Genomic DNA, 24,298 nt, shown 5'->3' on the forward strand with positions numbered 1-24,298 from the left:
AGGAGTATGGGATTAATAGACACAGACTCCTATACATAAAATAGATAAGCAACAAGGATTGGCTACATAGAACAGGGAATTATATTCAATATCTTGTAATAACCTATAATGGAAAATCATCTGAAATATATAATATATATATAAAAAATAATCACTATGGTATACCTGAAACTAACACAATACTATGCTATTTTTCAATAAAAGAAATTAGTTTATATATGCCTAGATGAACATTTTCCATTGCAAGAGTGAGACAATTTATCATCAATTTTATTCCTTTTTTATGTAAGCATTTGACACAACTGTCCATATACAAAAGTAGGTGCAAATGCAAGGAACTTTATTACAGTAATGTCCTTCATTTTAATTCTTTACAAGTTACATACAAAACCATAAGTCAATCAACAAATTCAATTTAAATCACCTATTCATGGATAATCAATCCATGATAATCTCTTTAAGGTGTCCTTCAGCTTTAATGAAAGCAAGGAATTGGAACCACCTGAGTTGCAAAAGGCTTCATTACCAATCACCGCAGCCATTCTCTTTCTCGATACCAGCACCAGTATTCAAAAGTGCCTTCTTGGTTGATCTTGAGATACTTTTCCATCCCAAACCAACACACATGGTTAACATCTAGAATGGGTGAAACCCATGCGTTTCCTTAACAAAGTGTGCAAGGGGAAGAGTGGAAGAAGTTGGAAAAGAGAACCCACAGACCACTGGTATATTCTCAGGAAGAGCAATTTCAGGAAAGCAAACATATGGAAATCGAGAATCTGGAATCATTGTTCCTGTTATTCCTTGGAGTGCAATCATGTACCCCCATGGAAATACTTACCCCAAGTTGAAAACAGCTGTGATAGGTCAAAGGGATAATATCTCGGCTTTGAGATAGAGAAATGCTAATTGCAGATGGTTGAGAAATACCTGAGAGATGCCTAACTGAGGAGGCTATGATGTTCAGAGTACAGTTGTGCAACTATTTAGCATTCCAGAGAGTCCTAGAAATATTTGGTGATAAAAATTGGATTTCTTACAGTCGATATGATGGGATATCAGAGCATTTGACCATATAAATAAAATAGCATCTGGTTTTTAAGTAACAGGAAAAAGTTGTTCCCCCATTCTCACATGAATCACTTAAACACAGTAAGGAAAAGAAAAACAAAAAGGTAACCTAATCTTCAATAAAATCACAAGTATCTGTAACTCTGAATATAATTTATGAGTGTGGCTGCCACATGCACTGAAGGGAAAATTGGGTGTGGGGAAAATACCAAGTCAAGATGCATGTAGTTACAAATAAGGAGGAAAAAAGGCAGAGTAAGTGCCCAAAAGAAGAAAAACATATTGAAAAGTATACCACATTCTTAAATAGAAAAACTCAACACAATGATAATTTCAGCACATTTTAGTTAATCTCTATTTTATATGATACCAATGAAACTATCAATAGGATTTAAAATTAGACATGCTGATTCTAATGTTACTGTGGGAGAAAGAAAAACCAAGAATAAACAAAATTTTTAAATGGGAAAATAAAGAAATGCTGCAAAAGATATTTAACCACATTATGAAGCTAGAATAAATAAAACAGTATGGTGCTAGTACATGAATAGCCATAGTAATGAAACAGATTAGAAAGACCAGATACAGACCAATTAAAAACACCAGACAGGAATTATAGTAAAGGTGAATTTTCAAATTTGTGGCAAAAATAGATTATTCAATAAATGGCATTGGGACACCTGGATAGTAAAGCAGGAAAAAAAGAAACACATGTGGATGAATATCTCATACTATACAACAGGAGAAATTGATGAAATATTTAAATTTTAGCACCAAAACCATAAAAGCACTGGGGAAAAAAAATTGAACATTTTTATAATCTCAGAGTTGGAAAGGTCTTTCCACAGATGGAGAAAACCCCTAAAGTCACAAAAGAAAATATGGACAAATTAAACTGTCTAAAAATAAAAGGCATACATGGAAAAAGCCACCATATATCAAAAGATGAATGACAAACCTGTATAAGAATTTCCAACCTACATTATATTCAAAAGCCTAATTTCTTTCATCTTAGAAACAAAAATGATGACCAAAGGAAAACAAGCATAAACAAAAGATATCAAAGATCATTCACAGAAAGTAAAATCAAACAATTCTAAAAATTAAGAGCTATTCAACCTCGGCCTCAATAAGAAAATATGCTAGTTAAAACTACAACAAGCTCTGAGTTTTCACTTCTCATGCTGGCAATGAGCAAAAAATTTGAGAACTCACCCGGGTACTCTGCCAGTTTTTGAACTGCCCTTCGACTCCAGTCCTACCCTTCTAAACTCTGTGATGCTGGAGCAGAAACTTCTCCCTGCAATTCTGCTTTGCCATCTAGTGCCTGTGCAGGCTCTGCCAACAGGAGGTACCAGAGACGAAGATGGAGGCTGAAGAGGAAGAGGAGACGAGCTCCGCCCTCTCTGCTTCCTGTTCTGGTCCACGTTACCCCAGCAACTGTTTCACCTGGAGCATCAGTGATTCACCACTGGAGCAGCTGAGTCCAGTGTGTGGTTTTAACAACATTTGAAGGGTCAGTCTGACCTTCCCCTCTCAGTGAACCATCAGTAACCAATTAGTGCTCTATCATTAGAGGTCAGGTCCAGGCCCAGAGGGTCGCTCCTTCAGGCTTACAGCACCAGCTGAATAAAATCCTCCTCCGCAGAGGTAAGGTCAATACTGTGAGGGTCCTCCTCTAAGCTGAAATACTGAGTGTTATAAAAGAGAAAATGAGAGTAATAAAATAAGAAAATAGGAGTCTCTACGTAGGAAGTAAGTTTCCCCAGCATGGTCTCCCCAAAGGACTAACATGGCATCTTCAACGCATGTACTTTGTAAACAGGGTATTTTGAGCACTTCTGAGCTAACGTGGAGGTTAAACTCGAGCAAAGCTCCAAATTTCCCTTGTTGACAAGATTTGAAACAGCCCACCCAGGCTGAGGTTTGATATGGTGTTTTCCATTAAACACTATCTCTGAAAGACACTTTTTAAAGAAAAAGAGCCTCATGCCAGATACTTCTGGAACACCGCTCCGGTCTCCTCTGGAGTCATGTCACTGGACTCCTCCCAGAGGCACAGTTCACATCATAGCTGCTCAGAGTGGGACCCAGCAAGTGCCTGTGACATCCTGCCAAACACACTGAGAAGTCCTGTATCACGAAAGCCTGTTTCTTTTTGTTCGTGCCACTTTTTATTGACCTTGGAAATCCTTCCATCTTTTCCCCATAATAAGCTCTATTTTTATCCTAGAGCAGTTTTATGGGAAGCACTTCAGAAAATGCTGTCCTAACAATGGGTCACTTGGTCTAAGAAAGAGGACAATCTTTCTCTAAGGCATAGACCACTGTCCCAATTGTCCAGTTTATTTAAAAGCAAAAGTTATAGACATAAATCAGGAAGATGATGCTTCTGTGGGGGTGGTAAATATAGCTTGCAGGCAGGCACATATGAAAACAGAAAAGGTAGGCCTTTTATGACAGCAACTCAGGAAAGAGAAATGTGGGGAAACAGACAGGAAAAATGAACTCCACCAAAGCGACCCTAAACTCCTGCCTTCTGGAAGAAAAGAAACCTGGGCCTCATGATTAATTCACTAACAGTGCTAGAGCAATCTGTGTTTTAGAAACCAAAAAAGGAAAGAAAGAAAGCAACAAAACTCAAAACCAAAAACAAAACTACCCAAAGAGAAAACAAAGCAAAAAATAAAAAAAAATAAAAAAAAAAATAAAAAAAAAACCAGGAACAACAACAAAACCTCCAAACAGACAGAAACAAGCAAAACAGAAACTCAAGTTTTCAATAAAGAGATAGTTAATCTTCGGCACAGATTAAACAATTCCTAACATGTGCCAAGAAAGTATAAAGCATAAAATAACTTCACGTTACATTCCAATAGTTCCTGTACAGCTGGGTTATGCCAACCTGAGCAGCACAATAGGAAAATAACATCTCCTCACCCTCAAAGTCAGATGGTTATTATTCTAGTTTATAGAGGGGAAAAGCCTACTCACTGTGCATTCTTTATAGGAAAAGCACAAATAAGATACTTAAATGAGAGTAATGTGAGAGAAGTTACACATAAATCCATTTACATAATTTTCAAATGTGCATGTCTCTATTATTTAGTTTATAATGACCAGATTAATTTTTTTAAAAAAGGACTGATGGTCTAACCTCAGCTGGATTTGAGCTGGGTCTTTGAGCAGGGTAAGATCTAATTTGATAATAAAGAATTCAGAAAGTACTCCATTAGGAAAAAATCATAAGCAAAATCTAAAGGCTGAGGATGAGTATAGGATGGACATGTGGAATAAACTAATGAAATGCATATTATTTTAGAGAGATGAATGGAATTCAACTGTGGAAAGTCTCTAAACCTAATACCCACAGATCAAAGAGAGGAGACAGCAGTTCCTCATTGAGGCATCATTGAGATTCTTCCTAAAAGAAGATCAACCTGAAATTGATCTGCCTGCTGAGAGGGAGACTGGAAGAGTTCTGTGAAGGAGATGATTAGAAATTCTCTTTTGGGCTGTGAGCTGTGGTGTAGGTTGCAGACGCGGCTCGGATCCCGCGTTCCTGTGGCTCTGGCGTAGGCCGGCGGCTACAGCTCCGATTCGACCCCTAGCCTGGGAACCTCCATATGCCGCGGGATCGGCTCAAGAAAAGGCAAAAAGACCAACAAAAAAAAAGAAAAAGAAATTCTCCTTTGGTAATTCAGACACGAAGGAACAAAATCTTGCACAAGAGTAGTAGCAATGAGCTTGGACAGGATGGAAAGTGAAATTCTGAAACAACCTCAAGAGCATTTAGAAGGTGATAACGCTTGTGTCTGGTACTTAACGCCGACATGTTACTTTGGACATGGGTCAAGTTTCAAGGGTTAGGAGAATTACAATGTCATTATCAGGAGAAGTCATACATTTGGCTTTAGGCGTATTAAACTTGAAGAGATAAGAGGATTTCTCAGATGAAATGCCTTGAAATCTCGGTGGGATCAGACGAGGTCAGGAAAATCCTGAGCTAGATTTGGCCACCACTAAAGCAGAGGTGTGTGTGGACTTGCATTGCAGGTAATGGTCCCCAAGGCACACTGGGAAAAAAACTGATAATAGGCAGATAAGATGAGTACCACTCTACTGCTGTACAACCCAGGGAACCATATCCAGTCTCTTGGGATAGAACATGATGGAAGATAATACGAGAAAAAGAATGTACATGTGTGTATGACTGGGTCACTTTGCTGTACAGCAGAAATTGGCACAACATTGTAAATCAAATATACTTTAATTTTAAAAAAGAGGTATTCTTGGAGTTCTGCTGTGGCGCAGTGGAAATGAATCCAACTAGGAACCATGAGGTTTGATCCCTGGCCTTGCTCAGTGGGTAAAGGATCTGGCGTTGCCATGAGCTGTGGTGGAGGTTGCAGGTGAGACTCAGATCCCGCGTTGCTGTGGCTGTGGTGTAGGTTGGCAGCTACAGCTCTGGTTGGCCCCTAGCCTGGGAAGCTCCATATGCTGTGGGTGTGGCCCTAAAAATAGACAAAAGACAAAATAAATAAAAATTTAAAAAGGGTATTCTCTAAAGATTCAGGGGCAAGTATACTTTGAAAGGAAGCATGGCAAATAATTAAGTTGAAAGTGGATTTGCATTCTAAGTAAAGGTCAAAATGCATGAAAGGTCTTGTGAAACCAGATGAGAAATGTAGTAGAAAAGAACTAAAGAAACTTAATTTCAGAAGAAACTTAAACTCAGAGATAAAAAAGAAATTGAATGAAATGCATGTTGAAACAAAAAAACAGAGCACGGAAAACTAAAAGGCAATAAGAGAAATAAAGCCTGCTTCAGAGTGGAAATTCAACTTACAGATGTAAAAAAGAAATGAAAACCTCTCTAAGAATACAAAAGGAAGGGTCAAAAGAAAAAACAGTGAGTGAAAAAAAGAATTCTTTAGGAAAGAGATATTTTTTATTTTTCTTTTTTTGTACCAGAGGAGGATTTTGTTCAGATATTGACTAAAACAAGCTGCTAATGGTAGCTTAGCCAAGACGCAAGTTTACTTTTCCCTCCTGTGACAAGACGTCCAAAGATGACAGATCTGAGCTGGTAAGGCAGCTACCCTACCAGGGACCCAGACTTTTTTTTAGCCCTTACTCACCATCTTTAGTGTGTGACTCTCTTTCCCAGCTTACAAGATGGCTGTTGGCACTCCAGCCATCGTAACCGCATTCCAGATTGAATATGAAGGAAGAGGAAGAGCAAAAGCAGCATGCCAGATGAGTCAGCTCCCCTTTAAGAGCTTTTCCAGAAGCCCACACCCAGTGACATCCAAATATATCTCAATGGACTTGAGTATGTCATGCAGCTACCTCTATGGGCAAGGAAGACTGGCAAATAGAGCTTTTAAACTGAGACCATTCCAAAAATAAATCCGAGTTCTATGAGTAAGGAGAAAGGAGAGGGGTGGATGTTGGTCGATGAATAGCAGCCTATACCAAAATTCATGACGTAAATGACAAAGGAGCAGAGCCAAGCCACAAAAACATATACGTAAAAATTGTCCTGTGCTGATTTCCTCTGATGCAAATCAGAATATTTCATCACGTTTCCAATAAAACCAACAGCAACAAAAATCCTGCATCCTTAGATATCTCGGTAAAATGTTCCAAGTCCATTTTTCAAAAAATCCTAAAAGTATCCAAGCAAGAAAATTAAAAAAAAATTGTCTAGAGTTCCTGTTGTGGCTCAGTAGGTTAAGTTCCTGGCTAGTATCTGTAAAGATATGGGTGTGACCCTTGACCTCACTCAATAGGTTAAGGATCCAGCATTGCTGCAAGCTGCATTGTAGGTCTCAAATGAACTTCAGATCCTACATTGCTGTGGCTGTGGTGTAGGCTGGCAGCTGCAGCTCTGATTCAAGCCCTAGCCTGGGAACCTCCATATGCCTCAGGTACATCCCTAAAAAGAAATAAAAAGAAAAAGAAAAGAAAAACACGTTATGTACAATAACTTAAATTTAGGCATCCTCAAATTTATCCATGACCTCCAAAAGTAGAGGATCATAACATATCTCAAGAGTCTTGGGGAAGAGTTCCCCTGTGGTGCAGGGGGTTAAGGATCTGGAATTGTCACTGTTATAACTCTGGTTACAGCTGTGGCATGGATTTGATCCCTGGCCTGGGAACTTCCACATGCTATAGGCATGGCCCAAAAAAAAAAGAGTCTTGGGGAAAGAGTTATTACACAAAAATTAAAGTCACAGTCCAACACTATTTATGAAAGTAGGAGAAAAATATCCTCCAGAAATTAAAAAAACTCAGAAAGAGCCACTTAAAAACTTGCTTAAAAATAGAATTTCCTCCCAAATCTATGAATATGAAATTCATTCTATGCACATTTAAGAATAAATTTACTATAGATGGACCTAGAGATTATCATACTAAGTGAAGGAAGAGAAAGAGAAATATTGTATGATAAGTGAAATCTAAAATATAATGCAAATGAACTTATTTACAAGACAGAAACAGACTCACAGACATAGAAAACAAATTATGGTTACCAAAGGGGAAAGGGATAAATTAGGAGTTTGGGATTAGCAGATACAAACAACTATATATAAAACAGATAAAAATAACAAGGCCCTACTGTATAACACAGGGAACTATATTCAGTATCCTGTAATAAGCCATAATGGAATAGAAAATGAAAAAAGAATATATATGTATATTTGTATACATATGAATAAATACATTTTTTAAATTTAAGAATGGGAAGTTTAGGCTATAAGAGACCATAACTAGGGTAAACTTGAACATAGCAGAGAGGCCTTATAACCAATTGTGCGTTCCAGCGATGGACACAGCAATACTTTCCATCCTGCACTGGACAATGTATGGCTTCATGTTGAGACGAATTCTAGAACATATCTGGGCTTCGCAGGAAAGGAGGACTGGCTTAGAATTACTAACATGGCAAGATGGAAACAAACAAATTAGCTTTTTTTATCCATGACCGCATAAAGAGAAAAGCAAAAAGAGATTCTCAAAGTATATATCACTAAAAAATAGACTCATAGGTGAAAACATTATAGCTATAAGAAAGTGCTCAAAAAACAAAACAAAACAAAACTCCAGCACGTGTTCTTTGGTTAAAAAATAAAATAGACAAATTTCTAACCACTCTTATTTTAAAAAGAGAGAGTGGAAAAACACGAGAGAGAAAGTTGCGGGGGAGGGGGGGCGAAAGAGAGAGGGAGGGAAAAGTATAAAATTTTAAAACCCCAAAGAAACTAAAACCACAGATTAAAAGGCAACTTAAAATTTACAAAAGAATAACACTCAACAATTTGAATTTAGGCAAAGAGATAATTTTCTCGGAAAAGAATGTATTTGTCTCAAGTAGAAGTAGAAACTCAAAATAGTCTAATAACTGTGAGAGGAATTAATTAATTTATCAGATTGACCCTGAAAAATGCCTAAAGGCCAAGGAGATTTTGCAAATAAAGATTTTCTCTAGGTAATAATAATCTTGACATCATATTCATTTTTCAGCAGAACTAAAACAATGGTTCCCTGATTGATTTTTATAAATTTCAAATACAGAGTGCAATAAAGATGCGAACTAACCTCATTCATTCAGTTTATATAGTTTGTATTTAGTTATATCTAATAAAATGTCAGAAAGAGAAAGACAAATACCATATGATATCACTTATAACTGGAATCTAGTATATGGCACAAACGAACCTTTCCACAGAAAAGAAAATCATGGACTTGCAGAAGAGACCTGTGGTTGCCAAGGGGAGGGAGTGGGATGGATGGGGAGCTTGGGGTTAATAGATGCAGACTACTGCCTTTGGAATGGATTAGCAAGGAGATCCTGCTGTGTGGCACTGGGAACTCTGTCTAGTCACTTATGAAGGAGCATGATAATGGGAGAAAAAAGAATGTATACATGTATGTGTAACTGGGTCACCATGCTGTACAGCTGAAAAAAATCGTATTGGGGAAATAACAATAAATTTTTTTTTAAAAAAAAGAATGTATTTATTACATGTAGGTATATATAAACTAAGCATATTGAATCCGCACAGAATTCAAAAATATAATCAACAATGTTCAAGTTGGATGTATTTGAAGCCAATAAAGATAATTAATCACTAGGAAACCTTTTAATGTAATTGATTGTTTCATTAGGTCAAAGGAGAAAACACTTTGGTTAATTCAATAAATTCCCCCTTGAATTCAATGTTTACAACAGGATTCTTACTAGAAATAGAGTAGCACTAACTTTTTTTAAAACTGAAATAAACAGCCTGTACCATTTAATAGTGGGAAACTAAATCCAATTTAATTAACTTAAGGATACAGGCAAGATAAGACCTCCCTTTACCACGATTACTGAATATTTCTCTGGTTTCAGGTAATGCTATAAAAACCTCCCCCACCACCACCACCAAAGAGAAAGAAAGGAAAGAAGGGATGGAGGGAAAGAAGGATAGACACTTACAAAGACATGTAAGCATTCAATTTCTTGTGTTAGAAATAACATAAAAGTGCCCACTGGCCAAAATTGGGTTAATTTGAGCATCAAAAAGAATCATGATTGTAATTGACTATGTCACACTGGGTAAGTAAAAATCTATGAGGACACAGCAATTCCTCTCCTTCCCAAAGAAGAGAGCAGAAAGAAAGGGAAAGCTCTTTTTCACAGAAGGATGGCTAATAAATGTGGAAGGAATTAGATCATTGGAAAGTCACAGATTTGTAGTCCCCAACGTGATAACGAATTCAGAGAAAGAACCAGCGAATGCTAAGAAACAATTATGTGACAGGTTATTGGGAAATAGGAATTTGTCCCTATTACTAATTGTGAGAACAAATACCTTTTGATGGAGATGTCTGAAGATCACCACCTTAACCAGCAAGTCATCATAAATAAAAAGACACATTACAACCCCATCAAATATGATAGTTAATATCTATAGTAATACACAAAACTTCATACAAATGGGAAAGAGAAACATCAAGACCTTGCCTGGGGAGCAGGTGTTAGCAAAATACAGATACAGAGAATTTACAGAAACAGCCTCATTGTCCCTTTGTCCTGTCACAGAAAGTGGAGAGGATTGCCTCTGCCAGAATATCAGAACCCCACCAACAGAGGCTCCATTAATCTGGGGTATTTTTCCCACTAGGTACCTGCAGGGCATCTTCTCTTTTGCCTGCCATTCCCAGCCTGCAGCTTCCTGCCCTTAGTCACAAAGCCAAGAAGTGGAAAGGCAAAGGGCAAAAGACCTGTGCCAACAGAACCTGTCCTCTTTATCCAGAAACATCTTTCCCAGAAGTCTCTCAGAGGAGTCACTTGGCCCCAGTTACCTGCAAAGAGTTAGCCTCTGGGATCCCATTTCTCTTGACCGAAGGGCAAAAATAGAATGGGTAAATCATAGTACTTGGTATTCAGTGTGGGGAGACTGGCACCCTCGAAGACAGTTACATGGAATCTCTTGTTGCAACCTTTCTGAAAAGCGATTCTTCAGTGTGTTTGGGGAAACTCCAGTGCACCTTAGATGGATCAGTTCTGCTTTGGGGAATCATTTCTATGGAAACAGTGGGAAATGCAGTTAATGGTCTATGTACACTGATGTTCATCAATGCACGATTTCTAATATGCACCCCCAAGACAAAAACAAAAACAAAAAGATTAATTTTGGTGCTCGGTAGTAGTTGAATGGTTGACAATACAGAGTCGGTTGTCAGATAGCCTAGCTGTGGGCTTTGGCCAACTCGCAGAAGCACTTCACGTCTCATTTGTAAAATGGAGTTAATACTTCCCACATAAGCGCTTAGAAGGATTAAAAAATTTTTCATATGTAAAGCATACAGCAAATGCCACAATAAAGAATCATTGCATAATAGATATATACATACACACGGGGTATTATATAAATTATTGTACTGCGATTAAAATAACATATATGATCTCAAAAACTGCAAGACAAGAAAATGCCTCTGATTGCTAAATGGACACATTTGTGTTTATGGTGTGATTTCCACATTATCATGTATATATGCTTAGAGAAAATACTTTAAGATAAAAATGGTTCTTGCATTACAAGTAGTTGTTATTTTATTTTTTATACTTTTATACATGTTTTTGCATTAAAATTATCTATCTGGTATAGTCCTTTTCACACATATCAGGGGTCAGGAAATTTTTCTTGAAGGGTTAGTGTGTATTTTAGGCTTTGCAGGCTTGTGGTCTCTGCGTTCACTGTCTCGCGCTGCTGTAGGAAAGCAGCTGTAGGTAACATGTAAATGACAGTGTCAGTGAAGAGTGTGGCTGTGTTCTAATAAAACTGTGCACAGAACAGGAGGTGAGCCAGCCGCAGACTATAGACCTTTGCTCTAGAGAATGATATATGCATGCTGTATTTTTAAAAATGAAAATCTTAAGGAGGTGTAGCAAACATCAAGAAAAGAGGAATTTTCTTGATGGCAGGTGGGGATGTAGAAAGTGATGGAGGCTTGCAGAAGGCTTGATGGACAAGAGAAAGCAGAGCAATAATGGGGGAGCTAGGAGGTAATCCCTTGGTGGAAGGAAGAATCAAGCTGATGGGGTTTTATTCGAAAAAGAAGGAATGAGAGCAAACGATGTATGAATGACTTTTATCTCACTCGGTTTGCCCTGAAAGCTTTTGGCCCATTTCCCATGGCATACTGAGGCAGTGGGAGGCTTCCAGGATGACTGCAAAGCCAGTTAGAGGACAACCTTGGAGCTTACCACCAAGGAGGTCATGGAAAGTGACCCAGGCCTCCATCCAGCATCCCAACAAAGGGCCCGGTGGCCTCTGCTCAGTGGCACTCTGGCACAGTGATGCTTCTCTCCACTTAAGTAACTCTGAGTAACAGAAAATACTTATTATTGAGCTAAAATCCTCTGCCCACTAGTTTTTGCTCTGGACTTGGAGCGAGTATCTCTGCCACCTTTCAGATGTCCATCATTCGCAGCCATGATCATGGTCCTTTGTTTCCGTCCTAGAAATCCTCAGAGCAGTTTTCTAGAGCAGAAGTTGCACGCTGGAGATTGACACTTATGCCTGGTAAGGCCCACTAAGTATCATAAAATCATTGCACTGAACTAGTAAAAAAATCCCTTAAAATCATGAAATTTCTCTTGAATATCCAGTCTTTTGGTTTTCTTAGAAAAATTGGAAGAATTAGCAACACTGGATCACAATCCCACATGTCAACAATTGGCTTGAACCTGAATAGCGATCAAAAAGAGCTATTGGTTTGGTCGCCCTCTCCGTCTTCCAACCCTGAAACCGAAATCCGCCTGAACTCCAAGTACATCCGAGTTTCCTGCCCCGCCCTAAATGAGCCAGCAAAGGATGCTGCAGAGCACTGGGCCAGGAGCCCAGAGACAGTTTTCCATCCCAGGTTTAACTTAACAGGCCAAGTTCTGTGACCCTGGGGGACTACTGTTTCACTGGGTGGAATATTAGAGGGTTAAGTGGGATGCGGCTTGGGTTCCTTCCCCAGCCAGCATTCTATGAATCTATAAATGGCTTAGCTAATTTTCAAATCTCACTGAGCTCATTGCCTGAAAAATGCCTGAAGTCATGAGTTCCACCTGCTAATAGCACTTTGAAAAAAAAAAATGGATTTGAAAAATAAAATATCCAATCCCTCAAAAGCCATTTGTAAATTCACATCGAGATGCACTAAATGTAAAAAAAAACAAAACCATTCACTCTCTTTTTCCTCTAAAATGAAATTTTGAAGGCAAGAGTTCTAGCAATTAAGAAAAATTCCTTCCCCAAAACTTAATGTTTCTTTAAAAATAGTGCATCAATTACATTATTCAGTAGAGACAAATGAACACACACTAGAAAAGGGAGGGGTCTCACCACAGAATCTTGCCGAGCTTGTCGCTTCTTCCCCCCAATTCTCCCAGATCATTCCCATGCCTACAGATACAAATGTAGGTTCAAATATGTTTTATGTTGCTTGCAATAAACCCTCACTTCCTCTACCTGAAATGGTTGACTCAATACTTTCTCCAAAAAGCTAAAACATGCTGGGTTATCATGATCCACATGATTTACCCCAGAGAAAGATGCAGATCTCCAGACAGACGAGCCTGGTCTTTGGTCTTCTTGCCTCCTCTTCCCTCCCCACCAGCATCCCACTCCATCTGAAGAGCTAGGGTATCACTATGTTGCACCGTAAGGTAAGTAAGGAGGCCGATTCCAGTGTAGTTTGTGAACTTAAGCCACTCCTTGTGCACAAAGCCAGGCTACTCACTTCACCTGGTCTTGGGAGCCTGTGGGTCCTGAGCAGGTAGTAAGTCTAATATTTAAAAAAATGCCTTGGGAATTCCCTGGTGGCTCAGTGGGTTAAGGATCACTGCTGAGGCTTGGGTCGCTGCTGTGGCATGGGTTCGATCCCTGGCCCAGAAACTTCTGCATGCCACAGCCAAAGCAAGAAATAAATAATTTTAAAAAGCTTTTTGTTCCAGAAGATTCTTTGGATAAGTTGGAAAAGAAAATTTGTGGCAAAGCTTCAAGTCAGGAGGGAGCATGTTTCTACAGTAGTGAGCTCTCAGACAACAGAGTCAGTGCCTTGGCTCTAAGGTTCCTAAGATCAATGATAGGAGCATCAATGTTGATAAAATTAAGCTTAATTGAAGAACATCACAGTAAGTTCTCAGTCCCTGACAAGGGCAATGTCTGTTTAATAACCATGAAGAAACACTGTAAATTTGAGGACCCCACTCTAAGAATATGGCTGTGTATCTATTCACCATAGTAACCCATTGTCTGGAACATAATAGATACCCCATTAACGTGTGAAAAATAAAATGATCACTCTTAAAGGACAGATGTTTTCAGTTTGCCTTCTCAAGCTAGATGTTTCTCCACTGCAGGGCCTTAATTTTGTTTTGTGTTTGCACAGTTTCACCTTAAACTCTAAGCAGACTTTTTTGTCTAGATGGAAAAATCGTACACACAACATAAATACTTGTCACATAATAGAAGCTCAAGACATGTCTCTTGAGTGAGTAATTAAAAATTACTTGAAAATAATCAACAAGAATTTAAATTATACATACATATATTTATACATCATATATATATTTCTATATATTTGCATATAGATACATGTGAATACATCTATATAACGCATTTTTATTTTGGTGTGTGGTCCAGTAGTCCCTTGGTCAAATTTCCCGTTAGAAGCCTGAAGCCTCCACATTCATTATACATATGGTGATATTTGCCCTCACTCCTGGGAAAGAGATGAAAATAACAATTTGTGACTTTCAAGTATGTTTCTCAAGGATGTCACACCATGATCTGAATGTATGTTTCTGAGAAGGATAAATTGTCCTTGCTTGCCACAAAAGGATGATACATGCTCGCAACAATCCTATGGGAGATATCTCACCAAAAATAATTCCAGGTTGCTATTGAAAGTTTAGTAAAGATGGAGAGTAACAGTGCCAACGAAACCCCCGCTGAAATTATGACTGGATGGCTTCGCTGCCAATTATTTTACTTCTAGAGAGGTTCTGAGATGCACGGACAACTTCATCATTTCAAGTAGGCACCAGGTTTAAGCAAGATCCCAAGCATAACCCTTCAAAGCCAATGGTCCATTTGCATTTGCAAAACAAATGGACCACACAAGCAGAAAAAGAACCAGTGTGGGACATGTACGTGTTGTCTCTTGCTGCAGGGTCTCTGCATTCTTCGAAATTCTGTAGTTTCTACTTTGTTGCTTCTTCAGAAGATCTTAAAAGTTAAGCTTCTTCCAAAGAAGGAAGTCCCTCAGAGAGTATTGGTAAGGAGGCAACACTGGTGAGCATCACCTTGGAAAAAAGGATAATGGACATTCTTCCTTTAGTTCTGACATTACTCATGGAAGAAGACAGGTTCCCTGTCCAACTGTGTGGTCTCAGGAAAGCCTCTCCAGTCCCCAGGTTTGATTATTTATATAACAAGAATATTAGAAATTGAAGATGCTGTCTAGCTATAAACTGCATTTAGTCTTTAAATAGTTCATGTGTTCTGTGGCTGAGCACTGTTATTGGCACTTAGGAAAATCAACAAACAAAGCAGATAGAAATGCCTATCCTGTGGAGTTCACCTCTCCCATCTTTCTACTTACAGTTAATGATATGCATTTCATGGGTGCACACATTGTGCATAAGGCTGCTGCAGAAGCAATAAAATTACAGACCTTCCCAACTCATTCGGAGAAGTACCTGCAGTGGCTAATACTGGGACAACTGTCTTCAGGATACTAAGATAAATATGACACAGCCCTTAACCTTGGGGAGCCATCACTCAGTAGGGAGGCTGAAAGGTGGGAGAGCTAGCAAGGATACACAATGACACCCATCACAGGGGAGCTTAGTGGGGAAAGAGTCAGACCTATCAGGAAACAGGGAGGTGAGATTTAAATTAGATCTTAAAATGGGTACACTTAGTGAGGTGGGGAATCTAAGAGTAGAAAAAGTATAAGGAAAAAAGTACATAATTATAGGAAAACACAGAGCATGTTTAGAGAAATGAGGAAAAGAATTCATCTGCCTGTTGCCGAGATCAAGGGGGTATACTGGTCACAGGGCTGGCCACAGCCCCCAGACCTGCAAGGCCAGCCTGGGGAGCTGGTTCTTTATTGCATAGACTTTGGCAACTTCCAGGGTTTGAAGACAGGAATGACATGCTCACATTGAAGATGGCAAAGTCATATGGTGCAGAGGAAGCAGAGACCAGAGGGCAGAGAGCAGCTTTATTAAGTCCTGGCAATAACAGTAACAATACAGGAGGAATGCAGTGCAACAATAACTGCTACGTTTAGAATGGATAAGCAATGTAGTCCTACTGTACGACACAAGGAACCATGTCTAATCTCTTGGGATGGAACATGATGGAAGTATGAGAAAAGAATATATATATATATATATATATATATATATATATATATATATATATACACACCTGGGTCACTATGCGTACTGCAGAAATTGACACAACACTGTAAATCAACTATACTTTAATAAAAATAAAAATAAATTAAAAACCCAATAACCGAGCGACCTGAGGATACTTGCTAGCATGAAGCAAAGACAAGCTGGAGCTCTGTCAGAGGACACTGGTCAGGACAAATAACACAGAGACCTACTACCAACAACATGCCCAGTAATGAAGACCCCGACCCCCATTTTGAGGAGTGGGGGAAATAATTAAGGAAAAGAAAAAGTATTCTCAGAGGATCCGGAGACCTACAAATACCATCCAAACTCAAATCCAGCAGATTCTAAAGGGATCCCATAAAGAGTGTCCACTATGTTCCAGGCATTAGTCCAGGCACAGGGCAAAGAGACAGGTGTCCTGAGCTAATGAGTTTACACGTTAGACAAGGAAACAGATGATAGATACATGAGCCAGAAAATGTATAGCCAGTCAGGCAGTCCTAGGGGGTGTGAAGAAAAAGAGGGCAGAAAGATGAGAAAGAGTGAGTGTAAATGGATGGTCAGTGAAAGCCTTTCTGTAGGTTTGCTATTTCATTCACCAGAAGGGCAAGCTCAGGCAGCCAGAAGACATCCCCCAGGTCAAGGGAGGAGCATGTGAGAGGAAGATGTGCCTGGCATGTTCTGGGAAGACCAAGGAAATTAGAGACAGGGACCTGGTGAGCAGGATGAGGAGAGAGTGAGGCAGAAGCTGCAGGCCCAGTTATTGCAGAGCCTTGGAGGTCAAGGAAGTGGTCTGGATTTCGTTCTCAGCAAGATGGACCTACTGGGGGACTGTGAGCAATGAAATAACGGGGATGTGTGACTGATCTGTGCTGTGTTTATGCTAAATGCCAACACCTAAAAAAAAAATGCCCAAACACATAGCAGATATTTAGTCAATATTTGTTGAATGAACGAATGATCGGTTGGGCTACTGTATAGAGAATAGGTTGCAGATGAGCAAGAAATGCCTGAAAAGGGTTGGGAGTCAAGTGCAAAAGTCAAGTGGTCACGGCGGCTTCGAGAGGGAGGTGGTGCTGGGCCAGACGGGTGACACGAAGGAAGAGAATTGCAGAAAGCAAGATTTGGGTGAGAAAGAGAGAGAAATCAGGGAACTCAAAGGCATTTGGCCCTAGCAGCTGGAAAGACAGAGTTGCCCCTTACAGAGCTCTCTGGAGGAGACACAGGTTTGGGGAGTACAAGTCGGGAGTCGTGTTTTGCACGTGTAAATTTAGGATTATGTGGCACTCGAGTCTGGCATTCTGGGAATGTACCCGGACTGGGGAGATAAACAGGATCATCAGTTAGAAGGCAGAATTGAGAACGAAGGCAGGAATGTGTAGGTAAGCAGAGACCTGAGAGCCAAGCCCTGGAGAAGTCCATCATGTAGAGGTCAAAATTCAGTAGGTCAATAGGGAAAACAATTCAGGCACCATCAAGAGAGCCCAGGAAAGGGGGCCCAGGAGGGCAATGGGAAAACCAGGAGGATGCAATGTCCTAGAAGCCAGGGGCTGGAGAAAAGGGAGTGGTCCACAGTGCGAGATGCCCCAGAGAGATCAGAACACAGTGATGGACCACCCACCTTGTCCTCCACGGGGCAGAGAGCACTGGTGACTGTCATGAGAAGAGCAGAAGGATGGGAGGGTATGACTGGGTCACTTTGCTGTAGAGTAGAAATTGACAGAACATTGTAAATCAACTATAATAATAAAAAATTAAAAAGTGAGGCTCTGCTACAGACATAAATTGAAAAAAATATATAAAGTATAGGACATAGGATACATACAGAAGCTCCTAGACCGATTAATAGAAATGCACATTTCAGCACCCTGAGGTAGACTTATGAAATCATACTCTCTGTATGTAGGACCATGGACTTTGCAAGTAAACAAGCTTTTACAGTTTACAACAGTTTGAGAAATAAATTTTTTTTTCTTGGAGATCCGGTTGTGGCTCAGCAGCAACAAACCCGACTAGTATCCATGAGGATGCGGGTTTGATCCCTGGCTTTGCTTAGTGGGTTAAGGACCCAACGTTGCCATGAGCTGTGAGGTAGGTTGCAGATGTGGCTCAGATCTGGCATTGCTGTGGCTGTGGCATAGGCCAGCAGCTGCAGCTTTGATTCAACCCCTAGCCTGGGAACTTCCATATGCATAGGGTGCAGCCCTAAAAAAGAAAGAAAGAAAAAAAAAAAGAAATGTATTTTTTTGTTGTTGTTATCTGTATGGGGGGGGATGGGTGGGCAGGAGCCTGGTTGGAGCGCTGCTGGGATGAGCAGAGGGCGAATTGAGGCAGTGACACCCACCAAGAGAGCTTCAAAGGAATTGACGGTCCTCTGGTCTCAGGCTTCGTGGCAGGTATTGCATCGTTTTGCTTCATAATCTACATATGTTAAAGGTGTTATTCCTCTAAATCAAACACTACACATTAAAATGTGTCTTTACAGGCTGATTTGGAGAGAGCGGAGAAACCCAATGGAGACAGTTTTTTGAAGTGTGTTCTAGAAGAGGAAACAGAACATGGATGGTGGGGGTGTGTGGAGTCAGGGGAGGGGTATGTGAAGTGTAATATATGACAGTGCACTTGTGTGCACCTGTTTCCTTGCCATCATCCCCTTTACCTGCAGGTGCTGTGCAGGGTCATGGACAGAGGTGATGCTGAGGGGGAGGGGAGATAACACCAGCAAAACCCTCAGCTATTTTTTTCTCAGCTTCAAAAAACTCACCTCCAGGAGTTCCCTGGAGGCCTTTCTGGTTAAGGAAACGGCATCATCACTGCTGTGGCTCAAGTTCGATCCCTGGCTTGGGAACTTCCGCATGCAGCAGGCAGCCAAAAAACAAAAACAAAAAACAAACAACAACAACAACAAAAACCAACTCACTTCCACAAAAATAACTTGTGCTCAAAATAGAGGGGAAAAATTGTTAACTAAGCAGTTTTAAGTTTTGATGGCAAAAGGGCTTTGGAACAACAGTAAAGAAAAAGAAAAGACCTTTTATGGATAAAAATCTATTCATTGTGTCCTGCAGGTTTTCGGCTAGTCAGTGTGTTACAGGAGAAAGATGGCAAATGGCTAGTGGGTCTGTGAGCTCTGGTACTGACAGGAAGCAAGTAAGCTCCGATGTGCTTACTGCTGGTCTCGTCTCCCCTTAATCTGAATCTCTGAATAGGTAGGACTGAAATTTCTGTTTCTGAAACTACTGAGACTTAAACCCTGAAAGCAAAAGCAGGAAAGGTTTCGTTTGTGCAAAGTTAAATGGGTGTCAATTTAAGGACAAAGTGATTGAATTACAATCCCTGGCCTTGGATGTGAATTTTCATCTTTTTTTTTTTTTTTCCTGTCACATGCATGATATTTCCCTGACATCTGTGCAATACAAATAGATCTAGAAAGTGCGAAAGGGAAAATCTGCTCTACTAAATATATAAAAGGGACCCCGCATGAAGTCTCCATGATAGCAAACGTCATCACGGGCACAGATGGCATGCTTTCCCAGCCCCCCCCCCACACCTCCCCCAATACCGGTTTCAGTCCCATCCACTGAATTCTCCCTCAAATTCTGCAATGCAATAGATGCCTGGTAACACCAGCAGAGCCCTTCTATACAAGATGTCCTCATTTTTCAGTCATCCGTGTGTATGGAGCTTGGGCCAGTAAATCAGGGAAGGTATGGGTTCTGAACTAATCCTGTGAACAGCACACGTCACTTGTTGCCATGGAATCCTGATGTTTTCTCCAGCGACTTGGGAGCTTAGTGGTCCTTGTGATATCTTGCCAATGACTGGTGACATTATTGTCATCCTACAATGACTACTTATCATTTTCCCCACGGTGCCCATGTCACAGAACACGACAGCCATGTACCAATACACACACATCCAAACACTATGCGGTGGGAGACACAAACCACCCGTCCACTGCCTGGTTTCCTGAAGTATCTAAGGAGGCCTTAAGCGCCCAGGGGTCAGAAAGTCTGTGAGAAATACACAGGTGCTATAAATAAAATCATCCGATGAACAGATCTGCTTCTATCCTTTTTATGTCTTAACTTCAGAAGCAATGCTCATGAAGAAAGAAGAGAAGGAAGCTTACAGGACTCTGACTCCAGGCAGGGTGAGGGTGGGTGGACAGTGCTACCAGAGGCATAGGTTTTATGGTGCGACAGGGGGCTGGGGGAGTTAAAGAAGAGCACCCTCCTCCCAAACAAACCAACAACCAAAAAAGAGCAAAATGAGAAGCAGACAGAAATGGAAGGGGACGTGGTTGCATGAACCTCAGAGAGCATTTCTGACAGCAAGAGTTGCTCGGCTGTGAAACACACTCAATGGTAAGAGTAAAAATACTTTACAGTAGCTCTTGGAACCTTGACCATTAAACCCTAAAACTTTCAATATTTGAAACAGGACTTAGAGATTGTATGCTCTTTTCACCATTGCCCTCTGATCAGAAACTGCCACAAACCTTTTCTCTTCTTTAATGTAGCAAATCCAGTTTTACAAATAGGAAAGAATTACTGTATTCGCAGGGAATAGGAATACAGAGTACTCAAAGGGATTATGAGATAACCCAGAGGCTGGCACACGTGGCCTTAAGTATTTCTACTCTATATATTGCAAAATCAAATTCTCAGTAATATTTTTTACTCTTCAACTGGCACAACTGAATAAGCCAAGAAAAACAATCATAGAATCATGACATTAATCCTTTGGGATTACCTGGTTTCAAGTCCCTACTTACAAAGAAGGAGAAACTAAACCTCAGAGAGGAAGAGTGACTTGATAACCACCTCCGTCCCAACATTTCACACGGTTTTCTCTGAAAGCCCATGAATGACAAACATGCCAGCACTGGATTAAGAAGTTAACGTGAGCACTGAACGTCCTGGTTTCCTAACTGTAACCTGTCCTGTTTTCTAGGAGGGAAAGGATGGAGGTGATGGGAGAGAAGCAGGGGTCTCTCTGTTGGGAGGCTCGGTCAGGGAGGGCTGGCCGGGAGCAAGGACTGTCTGTGGGCTAACTGCTGGCTAGCTTCAGCTCAGCTGATGGTGGTTAAATGCATATTGAACAAATAATGGGTCAGTCAGTGGCTTTCCCTGGAGGAGTCCTCCATCCTGGCAAGCTCCCGGTGATGGGACCAAGATGCCAGGTGGAGGAGGGCAGAGGGGTGCTCACCCTTTCTAAGTGTAGGTTGTAGGACAGAGTGCTTGAGCCAGACACACTTCCTCCTAAGGCTACAGCATGAACAGAGCAATTGTCAGCATGGGCTTGTCAAAATGGACAATCCAGGACATTCAAGCGAAAAATAAAGAACCCAAACCTGCAGCATCTGAACTTGCCATCTATATGGCTTTTTACTGAGAGTGGGGCGGAGCCTCTCTCTGCCTGGATTTGAGTCCCAGCTTACCAGTTACCTTCAGCATCTTACGTAACTTCTCTGATTTGTCCATCTGACTCACGAAGAGAAGAATTTCTACCTACCTCTTGCCTAAACAAGTAGACGGCCTGTTTCTGACTGAAATTCACTCAGTCAATGTTCCTGAGAACACACCATGTTCCTTTCAAAGTTTGTGGTGTCAGAGAGATGAGAGATGAATTTAACAACGCCCTTGTCCTCAAGAAGCTCACTGGAGGTGGGAGACCAGGGGGCTGTGACCCATTCACAACTCATGTAACTGCATGCAATACGATAGGTGCTGCCTTAGTGCATGGACTAGAATGCTGTGGGAAAACAAGACGGGGAGTGATTCATTATGCCCGACAGGTACTGTTATTCCAGAATGTTATTTTGATTGTAACTTGTAGCCAGATGCTATCGACAATTGCTGTGTAGGATTAAACAGCTGCCCAGAGTCTTTCATTAAAAGCAAAGTCCGTCATTTGAAATAAGCTACATTCTCTGTTAAAATTCCCGTCTTTTGTGGGAATTGATAATAAAGCCACAAATAAGAGAAAACATGTTATCCAATTAGTTCAACATTCTTCTCTGCCCCTCAACCCCCATTAAATCTCTTGATAGAGTGGACAGAAAAATGACCTGTTTGAGTTTTTGGCTAATTTCAATTATGGGAAAAATGCAGGTACTGGGGTTAAAAAATTGTAGGTGTAAAAATAAACCGTAAATTCTATAATCGATCCCTGGTTTGCTCTTCTAGTTTTGGGCTATAATTAGTCTTGCTAAACTGGGTAACTTTTCTTCTCTTCCGTTATCATACAATGTTGGAACTGGAAAGAAGCACAGAAATCAGCTAGTCCAACTTATGTTCCAGACAAGGAGATGGCAGAGGCTTGCCTTCCCATGATCACATCTGGCCTTTTAGCATTTCTTATATTAACATTCATATCTGCCACAAGTGCCATAGAAGGTGAAGCTTGAAGCACTCTTTGAAAACACCCATCTTTAAAAGACAGTTGAAAAGGAATCAAGAGATTCTACGTACACACGTCTCAGCAGCTGCAGTCCCTCAATACTGATGCATTGATAGGCTGCTACGTCTCAGGATGTGGTCTCCCTGCCAAGTCAATAATGTCACAATCTGAACAAACTTAGGCAATTTGCCTTCATGAGATAACTACCCCAGACAAAAACAACTGTCATTCCGCAAATCTGCCAACTTGCACTAGCCTGGAATCTTAGAATTAGTCAGAACACAGTTTATTAAGTGAAACACTCTGAAGTCCAATACGCCTGTAGATCTAGGAATTAAAACAGCACTGTATTGTCCCAAGGCCACACTCTGGAGGACGGAGCAAACGGGGGGGGGGGGGGGGGGAAGACAGGGAAATCTACCACACGCTCTTCCTCTACCAAGCAGGCACATACACCATCCCAGCGTAAGCATGTGGACTCTAATCCCTTCTTAGTGGAAAACACACATTTTCAAAATGAATCCCCGATCTAGAACGAATTACCGTAATAGCCACAGCCGGAGCAAGTCCGCTGATGAGAAACGCAGATCTGGCCACCTGCTTTGAGATGCCTTGGACCACGACACTGCCAGGGTCTTTACAGGCTGGCCTTTTCGAGTAGGGCATCTGCCCTTCTAAATCGCCTTTAAATTCCAAGAAAAGAGAGAAAATGCCTCCCTTAGTCTTTGAACTATGCTGCTCTTCCTGTATCCATTTCTGCTGAACACAGCCTTATCTTTTCAAAGAGAGAGAGAGAAAAAAAATAACAACAACAAGAGGAGAATTGCACCACTGCAGATCCCAAGAGAAGTAAGCACAAAACTACAGCAACGTCAAATCATATCTTCAGCAACTAGGAAAATCCCAACATGCTATCTGGTGTCAGCCCAATGCAGACTGGGGTGCGCTGTGCCCGGAACCACAGGAAGCCGGGCATCTCTGCAGCCTGTGTCCCTGCCAGCTCCCCCCACGCGCTGAAATTCGGCAGGAAGAAGTTATGATGCCCAGCCTCTGTATGCAAGACAGACCGACCGACCACGCACCCACACTCCGCAAATCGGCTAAGAGGCTGGGACATCAAAGAGGAAAAGCAGTCAGAAGGCACTGGAGGAACGACTGATGGAGGGGCCACGTTGTTTGAGCCCTCGGATTTTGCTGCATTGTCACGGCCCAGGAGTGTAGGGGTAGGAGCAAGCGCACCTTCAGCCAAAAATGGACCGGACGCTTTTTCCCAGTGGCTTCCTCCCCGCCTGTGTGCAGGTCGCAATACGGTAGGCGACATGACGGGCTGCTCCCGCTCAAACTCGGGTGGCAGGCCCAGCTGAGCGGCAGGGGACCGGGAGGCGCTGAAGCAGTACCTACACAGCGCATCTTCCCCGCCTGCCACCACCCAGGGAAGCAAGGGACGCACCTGCCACGCGCTCCCTGAGCGAGGACCCGAGAGCGCGTGCGGGGCTGCTGGCGCTCGCTCGGCTCACCCTGGGCATTGCCTGGGACACAATTGTTTAAAAGGGAGCCCAAGGCAAAGCCCAAATCCAGAGCTTTGGCTCACAAGGGGTGGGTCTGGGCTGGGAAGTGGGATTACGTAGGGCTCTCCGCCTCCTCCCCTGATACCTCCTCACCACTGGGAGGGCGCCGGGGGCGGGGGAGGCGCCGCAAACCCGCTTGGGGGCTTCTTTGTTTCTCTCCGTGCCCTGCAGGAGGGCCCGGTGTGTCTGCCGTACCCAAGCCGGGGTCGCCACCCGGGGATGCCTGATCCGCCCCGGTGGCGGCGCGCCCCAGGCTGACAATTGAACCTCGCGGGAGAAGCTGGAG

General features: G+C 41.5%; 1 protein-coding gene and 1 long non-coding RNA gene across 14 annotated transcripts in view; one reads left to right on the forward strand and one right to left on the reverse strand.

The window, feature by feature from the left end:
• The window catches only part of HECW1 (HECT, C2 and WW domain containing E3 ubiquitin protein ligase 1), a 405,784-nt gene that overhangs the window by 381,021 nt on the left and 465 nt on the right, over window positions 1-24,298 (reverse strand). For 4 of the 12 annotated variants that reach the window (XM_085005935.1, XM_085005934.1, XM_085005938.1 and 1 more), the window contains exon 1: window positions 23,684-24,028. The exons of 4 other annotated variants lie outside the window; for them this stretch is intronic. In XM_085005935.1, coding sequence (XP_084862061.1) covers window positions 23,684-23,854 — 171 coding nt within the window. In that variant the 5' untranslated portion in view covers window positions 23,855-24,028. Of the gene's footprint in view, window positions 1-2,286; window positions 2,425-22,987; window positions 24,029-24,298 lie in introns of those variants that run through there. 4 more of the 12 variants (XM_021079141.2, XM_085005936.1, XM_021079144.2 and 1 more) reach the window with 3 other exon arrangements.
• LOC146395095 (uncharacterized) overlaps window positions 23,616-24,298 on the forward strand; it is a 48,152-nt gene continuing 47,469 nt past the window's right edge. For both annotated transcript variants that reach the window (XR_014834351.1, XR_014834352.1), the window contains exon 1: window positions 23,616-23,754. This is a non-coding gene — a long non-coding RNA (uncharacterized LOC146395095). The remainder of the gene's footprint in view (window positions 23,755-24,298) is intronic.

Source organism: Sus scrofa, chromosome 18 (assembly GCF_054392235.1).
Source record: "Sus scrofa isolate SSC_HxYL_T2T_F1_AM1 chromosome 18, Sscrofa_HxYL_maternal_Yorkshire_Landrace_v2.0, whole genome shotgun sequence".
NCBI classification, from domain to species: domain Eukaryota; kingdom Metazoa; phylum Chordata; class Mammalia; order Artiodactyla; family Suidae; genus Sus; species Sus scrofa.